General features: G+C 39.7%; 1 protein-coding gene across 1 annotated transcript; it reads right to left on the bottom strand.

Moving 5' to 3' along the window:
• Positions 1-6,166: 6,166 nt before the first annotated feature.
• Positions 6,167-8,055, bottom strand: LOC122661916 (transcription factor bHLH143-like). The gene is made up of 3 exons (XM_043857428.1): positions 7,807-8,055; positions 7,486-7,641; positions 6,167-7,390 (listed from the first exon to the last, which is right to left on the bottom strand). The coding sequence occupies exon 3, from the start codon at positions 7,371-7,373 to the stop codon at positions 6,276-6,278; it is 1,098 nt and encodes a 365-aa protein (XP_043713363.1). The 5' UTR covers positions 7,374-7,390; positions 7,486-7,641; positions 7,807-8,055; the 3' UTR covers positions 6,167-6,275.
• Positions 8,056-9,293: the final 1,238 nt, after the last annotated feature.

The following is a 9,293-nucleotide window of genomic DNA, read 5'->3' as shown; positions in this document are numbered from 1 at the left end:
TATAAAAGTGTTCCCAATCAAATCAATAAAACATTGATCAACAGGAGATTGATCCTAGATAGGAAAGAAAATCAAATCAAAATTGACCAAAATTGACCAAAATTAACCAAGAAGAAAATGGGATAGAGTAAAAAGAAAATATTAATATAGGGAAAAAGATCTCTCCTAGTACTACATAAAGTGACCGCCCCGCCCTGCTCCTTGAAATGAACCTCTTGATGCCCTTACAAGCACTCTCATTGGTTCCATGCTTGTGCAAGAGTCATGCTGCCTAACGGCGATCTTCTACCATTTCTTTGTTTTTAGGGGGAAAAAACACTACCTGGTTGTGTGATTTCTGCGCCAAGATAAAAGAATGCGTAAAATTATCGACCTGTCCCTAACGAAATTTTAAACCCCATCTATGTTAATGCCCCTGTGAGTGATCTCATTGGCCCCCACGATAGTACATGGACTACATGACTAGACGTCAATCTCTTGCCCATTATTTATACTATGACAGTTTTTTATTCACAGCCGTATACATACATGGTCATACCTTATAGTCATTGAATGATTGGTGGAAGATGAAAGTGTAATTACACATCTCTCTCTCTCTCTCTCTCTCTCTCATCCAATTATTGAAAGTACAAGGGAACATGTACATACATGACCGTACATATAGCCAAGTCTCTAAAATATTACATTTTAGAAAAATGTACTTTGTATTGGGGAACAAAATGCTGATGCCAGTGCTGGATGAAATGACCGCTCCATCTCTTGAATGATCGAAATGATCACTCTATGTGTCTCTACAGCCTGAAGCCCGTGCGCTCCGAGACGGAGAACATCACCCGTTACATTTTTTAGGGTATTCAGTTTTCACTCAGGAGTATAGCCGCCATAAACGTGTGGAATACGATGAAAATGGAAAACGAGAGGAAATCACAATTCCAAAATCTATCAAAAGTCGTCTAAAGAGCAAAGAACACCCAAAGATGCTCCCCAAGCAAGAGCGGGAGCTGCTTGGTCCCATAATCCGGACACGCCTTCAGAGTGTGAGTCTTCCACCCATCCGCCGCAACAGCTGCTAATGTTGGGCTCACATGCACACTTAGATTCATGACACGTGGATGTAATAACATAAAGAAACGAAGAATCTCTCTCTCTCTCCGTACCATTCGACAAATTTGGAGGAAAAGCAAATCACCGTGGGAACCAGGAATTGAGAAATTCCCCAGCGAGTCCCCACTCGCGTGCAAGGAAGGGGCATTTAATTATAGTTTGACTCTCAGAGATGAGGAGGGTAACTTTATTAACTCTTTTTTACTTCATGGATTTACGAGCCACGCGTGATGCAAAATGATATGCCACGTGGAGATCGCAGCTGTAAGATGTCCAAAGTCCAAACCCTCTTTTCAGGTATAATTGTTTCAATCTTTTATTTCAAGCCAGCGATCTCGAGGAGTCGTCGTCGTCGACCCCTCCTTAGCTCCACTGATGCGGATAATCATGGAACAAGCATTCCTCGCCGTTAGATTAACAGATAATTGGTATGATCTACCACCTGACCTAATATTGGAGGACTTCTTCCTTTGGACATCTCTAAGGAAATAAGGATGTAGATGAATAGTCAAAATCTGTTTCCTGTACACGTATCCGTCTAACATTATCTAAATTCGTCTGAAAACTAAACAGATGCAGATATGGATGGACTATAAAGGTATGTATGGTAACTATTCTATTTCAAAAAATTGATTCTGAGTTAGAATCGATTTTTTTTATTTCTGGATTTTTGGAGTAATTCTGTACCAACAAATACTGTATGGTAATCCTGATTCTAGAATCGATTTTGTTTTTTTCAAAACACAAAATTTAATTTAGGGATACATTAGGCTAGATTTCGATTTTTGGGGGGAGAGAGAGAGAGAGAGAGAGTTGAACTCACGGGAATCCTCTGTTGGACATTATCCTCGGTTAGATCAAGAGGGGGAAGTGCTGCAGAAATCGATGGGGACCCAAACTCACGAGTTGGACAACTTCTCTTCAAGGATTTCAGACTTGACCTCTTTCTTCTTCCTATTCTTCCTCCTCCTGTTACTGCTATCAGAGCCCTACAGCCGCCGCGACTGCCGCTAAAACCGACGTAATTACCAGAGCAGCAACGATTCAAGTCGAAGCCCACAGAGGTAGTAGGGGGGATGACGGTAACAGGGTATTGTAATATCAACATTGTACGATGATGATGATGATCATGGTGGATATTCAGGTTCAACGTCGCCAACGCCATTTCTTCCCCTTCCTTCTCTCAACAATTCAATTTGTTTTGTTTTGTTTTTGGGGCTAGTAATGACTCTGCCACGCTTGCCTTCTCTGTTTCTTTTTTCTTCTTCTTCTTCTTTCTTTTTTTTTTTTTTTTTTTGTTTATCCCTCTCCTACACCTTAGCTTTATCCCTTCTCTCTCTCACACACACCACTTTCACATGAAAGAGAACGCTACCTGGCCTCAGTAACTGACCGTGACAGAGATCATGACCGCGAGCGAGAACGAGAACGAAATTCGGAGCGGCACAACCTCGAAAGAGAACGAAAAGAAGAGAACAAGGCGCGTGAGAGGGCACGCTCAGAGAAGCAAGCTGGACGACAACGTGACAAGGAGCTCGAAACCATTAAAGAACCGTACCTCGGAACCAAAAAACCTGGAAAAAAAAAACTTGAGAGTTGCAGAGGTCGAGTTGAGAAGATGGGCTAGGTTTTAGGATTTGTTACGTTTTGATGATAAATTCCATCAATGCCCTTGATTCACTTAAGTCCATGTTTTTTCACCGAAAAATTGATAGAATTAATGTTTCTCAAAAACTTGCCAGAATCTATTTTATCACTCGGTCCGTTTCAAAAAATCACAAAAATAGACCGAACAACCCATACATAATCTGTTTCAATTCTACCCCTAGAATCAGAAAAAAAACACCAGAATCTATTGTTTGGAAGGTTACCATACATACCCTAACTATCCAAAAAGCTAAATTTATATATAAACGGATAAAATATCCAATCTATATCCGTTTAGCACTATCCGAATTCGTCTGAAAACTAATCGGATATGAATGTAGATATAGCACAATCCGAGCCAAATCCGATCCATTTACATCCTTAGATATAAGATGTATATGTTTCCTTGTAAATCAGTTGTCATTTTTTGACATTTGACTTCGAATGTCAATTCCAGGCCCGGCCCAGCACTACAGGTCCGACTGACTAGAGCCCAAGCCGGTCCGATTATTAAACGTGTCGTTCAATGTGGGGTCCTAACTTGTTGGACACCCAATTGAACCGATCAAGTCTAGTCCCAACTCCCAACATAATTGTCGCTGATACCTATAAAGATAAAACACCATTAAGGCACTACGGAGGATTTTTGTTTTTCTCCAATAAAAGGGGTGCAACTAGCAATCCTTTATACGGATCGAACTCCTCCCGCACAGCACACTGAGCAACACATATCTTGCAGTTGGGGAGGCCTCGATCCACATGCCAATGCATTGGGATGTGTGCCACCATGTGGATCGGAGCTCCCCAGCCACACGATGTGCACTGCACGCCATGCAGCGCACAAGAGCGCTGGAGATGAGCCGGATCGCCCTTTATACAACAACAAACTTACGCGCTCACGCATTATAAAGCTTTTGAATTAAGCGCATTAGTGCCCAATGACATAAGCTACTTGCCATCCAAGGACCAAAGATGCAATAAGAACTTTTAAGGCACGGCTAGTTGGTCTAGCAATCACTCTAAAATCTCTGCTACCAAATCAATTCCCTGTCATAAAACCGATTGAAAACTAGACCGTTTTGAACCGACTGAATTAATTAGCCTACATTAACCTATCGAAACTAAAAATTAAATCAAAACCGATACAAGATCACAAACCTGAAAATAAAAAATAAAAAAAATTCTTCTCATTTTAGAAGAAAAAGAACTTTGTCCAAGAGTGTGGCCTATCTCAGACCAAGCCCAATATCAACCCGACATCCAATAAAAGAACCAAAATAAGCCAAAACCAGAACAATCAAACCATTCTTTCCCTTATGGGGCTGGCTTCCTGCACCAAAGACTGGTTCAGCCGAACCAAAAGTAGACCAAACCGATTGTTTGACACCCTTAGCTTGTAGGGTGCCCAATAAACAAACTGAGGCAGCTCAAGACTACCCAAACCAAAACTATTAACCCTAATATTCTAAAATTTTAACATCAGAGAGTAAGAATGATCTCATATTGAAAATCTCTGGAGCTTGATACTTTCATATAACAATTAGAACCATTCATGTAATAGTTTAAGCTTTTGGGTTGAATTATGGTTGAAGAGATTGGATTTCCCATACTTGAACACTTTCTCCATTTTTTTTTCTCTTTTGCTTTGCAGCCCAGTTACAGTACATACGCAAGGTACCAATGTACGATCAAGTGTGAAATAAAGCCTCAGAAATCGACAGAATCCACACACATCGCTTTCTATTCCCACAGGCGTGCCTGGAACGTAAGTACATAAGCATAAAGCCAACCAGATAAAAACATCACAAACTTTAAATCTCTACCCAAACCAATTCAGCTTACCAAGGGTTAAAGTATTGGTATCGGGTATCGGGTATTGTATCGGTCAGGTGATTTTAAAAGATGTATCGTATCGTAAATATTGATATCAGATATCGTATCGGTCAGGTGATTTTAAGAGATGTATTGTATCGTATTGTTTAAAAGATACATATCAAACAATACAAATATGTATAAAAATGATTAAGTTACACATGAAAATACATTTTTGAAACAAAAAACAATATAAATAAACAATATATAACAAGTATCATGCATAAAACTTAAAATGATGAATAATGTATAACCAAACAAGTACATTAAATTGAAATTGTAATAAAAGATGAAATTTCTCACATGTTGTAATCGTCGATAGCTATGAAAAATATTGGATGATGCAAAGGATGATGTTGTAGCACTCCTTCACTTGTTTTTTAGTTTAAAAGTGTGAAAAACAAAAATTAAATGTAAAATTTTAGACTCTTGATTGAGAGTTTTCCTTTATTTTTTCGTTAGATTAGGAATTGTATCGAATCTGTGATTGAAAATGGCTTTTTTATGCAATGTATCGATGGTATCGGTGATGTATCGATATGTATCAAACCGTATCAATCGATACATATCGTTATGTATTAAACCATCCACTGAATCCTTTACTGGACGTATCAATGGTATCGATACGTATCGATCGTATCGTATCGTATCGACCTGTATCGATCGATACATTTCGCTACAATTCGAGACAGTTCATTTTTTTTAAAAAAAAGACGTATCGGTATGTATCGTATTGATATCGACCGATACCAATACATATCGGTTCATATCGTATCGTATCGGTCAATACTTTAAACCATGCACCTTACGACCCAAAAACCCATCTCATTACATGAAAAACCAGGAAAGTAAATCTAATTTTACTCTCCTTAATAAGAAAACATCATCATCAACAACAGCACAAAAACACAGTAATATATCAAAAGAGTATCATAATCATAACCCACTAGAATAATAAAAAGAGAAAGATTAACACAAACAATACTCAGTATAATGGTTGTAATGGCCCCCACAGACCCCACACCACACTTATCACCAAAGCTCTTTCTGTTTTCAATTCTAAAACATGATCCAAAAGAGAACAAAAAGAGGGTTAAAGGAGGGCTAAAGAGAATGGGACCCAATACACCAAACGCGCATGCACGCTTCTTATTCCGTGACCCACACACCCACACCCACACCCACCAACACCAAGCCAAACCCCTCATGGGGTCATCAGCTCGTCATCCACAGCTCCCCACATCAACCACACCTTCCACCTCTGGCCAAGCTTTCTCACAACCCTAGAAAACTACAATCATAATAATCATTTCCGGGTCAACAGACAAAAACACCATTTTCCCTTCCCAATACGTGAACTTATGAACACTCCTCAACCCCTTATTAAGGAATCATCTTTTCTAGCCTTGAGGAAAGACAGAGATGCAGACCCCAATTGCAAAAACTACTACTGATTCCCAACTTCAATCATGGCTTTCTCAGTCTCTCTCTCACTTTCCCTTTCTCTTCTCTGGGTTTTGGATTTGGGACTTTTGGTACATGTAATCCAAGAGAAATCCACTGAATAGTACTACTATATTAACACTGCACCTAAAATCATATCACACGACAACAACCACTAACTAGTGTACTAGTACTGGTAAAGCTTCACTTTACTGGAGAGTAGTAGAGGTCCCAAGAGATTTGGCTTTAACCTTTAGTGATCTCAGGTATTGGATTGCTTCATCAAGGACCAAAGCAGTATCCTTACCCTTCCCACCCGGAATTATGCTCTGCAGAATGCTCACTGTCTCCCTTATCCTCTCCTTCCTCAACCGCTTCAGTGAACCCATCTCTCTTCCTCTTGTCCTGCCTTTGATGCAGCTTGATTGAGCGTCGTCTTCATACTCCGAGGTCAAGACATTGGGTTTTGCCGAATTTGCAGTGTCCATGACTGAAGATGTTGCTTCATGTTCGCCATTAAGCAATTTCCTCCTCTTAGTTAGGCCACCTGAACTTGCAACTTCTTCTTCTTCTTGCTTCTCGTGGCCTATCATTTCAATAGGGGAATGACCCGTGCTAGCCACCTCATCATCTTCTTCACCATCATCAGTATCTTCAAATTCATCATCAGAATACAGTAGAGCATTTAGTTCTTCTGTGTCTTCACGCATTTCACTTCCACCATCACTTTCCTGATTCTCATCCAAACCATCAGAAACAACAGTCCCAGATTGATAAATTGGATCTCTACTAGTTGCCAGCTCTTCATGTACTCCATGACCATCAAGCGGATTCTGAATTTTATAATTCGGGCGTTGGACTTGAACAGTAGGACCAATCACTGAACTAATAAAGAAGCTCGTTTGATTCCCAGACTGATCAAATACAAGGAATCGCTTCTGAACAGAACCTGATTCTGCATTGGGTGTGGTTAGCCCCTGGCCATAACATCCACGAGAGAATGCAGAAAAATTGTCTGTGCCAATGCAATCGGGCAGAGCAAAGGTTGCCTGCCGGTGGCGTGGTAAAAAATAGAACCACCCATGAGACTCAGTTGCTTGTGCCATCTTCAAGTGGCTGAGCTCAGGAAAAGCAACTCCCGGTACTGGCAGTGTGCTATTAGCAGAAGCTACAAGAGACTGAGGGTTTGCATAAGCAGAGAAAGTATTATTCAGGCCCAGATCCGGCATAGGGCTCGTGCAGTTCAAATTGAGTGATTGCAAAGCAGAATGCTGCTGTTCAATCCAAGAACGAAAGTTCTTTCCCATTTAACAAGAGCAATAACCTGATAAACAAAAATACAAGATATTACCACTGGTTGATCATCAATGAAGCTACAACAAGTTCATCTATTACAAGCAGCAAGGGCTTAAAACATACCAGGAGTAATGGGTAAGAAAAGATTGCTTGTTGCCTCACTCAAGAATCAGGATCAAAGAAAATAATTATAATCTCCAGCTTAATTCGAAGAATAAAAACAACGAGCACTCTACTACTCTACGTAACGGGCTTCAGCAAATGACGAAAGTACTCAGCCTGGCATCACAGAGAAAGACCAGTTTTAAGCATTTTAAGCTCCCATCACAGAGAGAAATTAAACAAAAGAGGCAATTTGCAATACAAACTTCATCTGGATCACAAACCCCTAATAAATTCCAGAGACAAATACAGGACAAGATCAAGTAATATGTGTTCACTCACCTGACAATCCTGTAATTGATGAAAACATGCTATGACTCTAACTATAATGGTCGAACTCCCTGCAATCCCATTCAAATGTTTCAACGCCCGGAATCTTGTCTTGCTCGCTGCTTGGCACACCATAACTACTTTTTCACCCTTGAAAAAACCCCACAATCTATCCGGAAACTAGATGACACTCGAAAAGAAGAAACTAACAGACGGACAAAGGAACAAACCAGAAGAAAGGTTAAACTGCAAGCCCAGATCAGATTATAACAGAAAAGATTAAACCCTAAAGAGAGGGCTGTTTTGATCTTCAGTCTTTTTTGTTCAGTTCTCAGCTAATCTGAAGGATGTAGCTAGGAATAACAACAAAGAGGTTGGATCCCATTTACAGATAGCAGAAAAGAAGAAGAAGAGGGAATCAGGGTTTAATCCGTGTAGGAAGATTTACAGAATAACACGACAATACAGGTTCAAAGATATAACTCTCCGGAACACATCAACAGACAGACTCAACCACCGCATTCTCCTCTTTGCAAAAAGAAGTAAGCCACGACTATTTCTTTCGCTACTTCTCAACTACCCTGCAACAGTTCCACACAAGAGTCAGATCTTGAGCTAGGCTTCGTAATTAAACCAGATTCATTTACAAAAAAAAAACCCAGTCGTTCTACTTAGTTTTGTCAAAAAAATCCGGGAAAACAGGAAGCTAAAACAAGGATTCTGAAAGTCCAAAAGGTGAGTCAGAAATCTCAGATCTTGCATTTCGTATGCCGGAAAAAATATTATTAGAGGGAAAATCCAAAGATTCCTTATAATCTTCCAAAAAAAAACACATCTTTCCTGAAGAAGAGTGAAAAAACCAAAGGATTTTCCTCCCAATATACCCTAAAATAGTGAGAAAACCCATTGCTTTCGCTCAGAACTTGAACAGAAAGCGAGAAAACATAAAGAGAGGCCCCAAAAAGAAGCATTAAAACCATCTCTAAGCATACAAGAAGCATTAGAACCAAAAGTATCAATCAAACACTCAACAACTTACAGAGAATAAACGAGTTGAAACCCAGATTAAAGCCTCAGATCTCAGTTGCCCAGCTCGATGGAGAAACTTAAAAGGCGAAATCAGGGAACCCAGAAAGGGAACGAAAAGAAAGTAGAGAAGAAAACTGATACGAGCATAGAGAGAATTCTGAAAGAGGTGAACTCACACACTACAATCAAAAGCAATGGACAGAGTACAGGAGGATCTTGACATTATATAGAGATTAAAATGACGGCACTACCCTTTATTGAGGGAGCAATTCTTTCTGTAATAAATAACAAAATAAAATCCATGGAGTTTATTAACCTTTGTAAATGGTTAAATAATAATCTTTGGGTACTCTAGTCAATCACCTGTTGACTCTTTTTCAATCTCTGCCAATGCTTGGGTTCTAACTTTAACCCTTGAGTTAGTTGGTGGGTAGGAGGGTAAATATGGAATTTGCCAGTATCTTCTCCTC

This window comes from Telopea speciosissima, chromosome 5, assembly GCF_018873765.1.
Source record: "Telopea speciosissima isolate NSW1024214 ecotype Mountain lineage chromosome 5, Tspe_v1, whole genome shotgun sequence".
NCBI lineage: Eukaryota > Viridiplantae > Streptophyta > Magnoliopsida > Proteales > Proteaceae > Telopea > Telopea speciosissima.
The sequence above is the reverse complement of the archived record's forward strand: the minus strand, read 5'-3'. Positions and strand labels throughout refer to the sequence as shown.

What these genes read in the sequence shown, in the direction of transcription:
- LOC122661916 (XM_043857428.1), bottom strand. Translation starts at nt 7,373, where the DNA reads ATGGGAAAGAACTTTCGTTCTTGGATTGAACAGCAGCATTCTGCTTTG.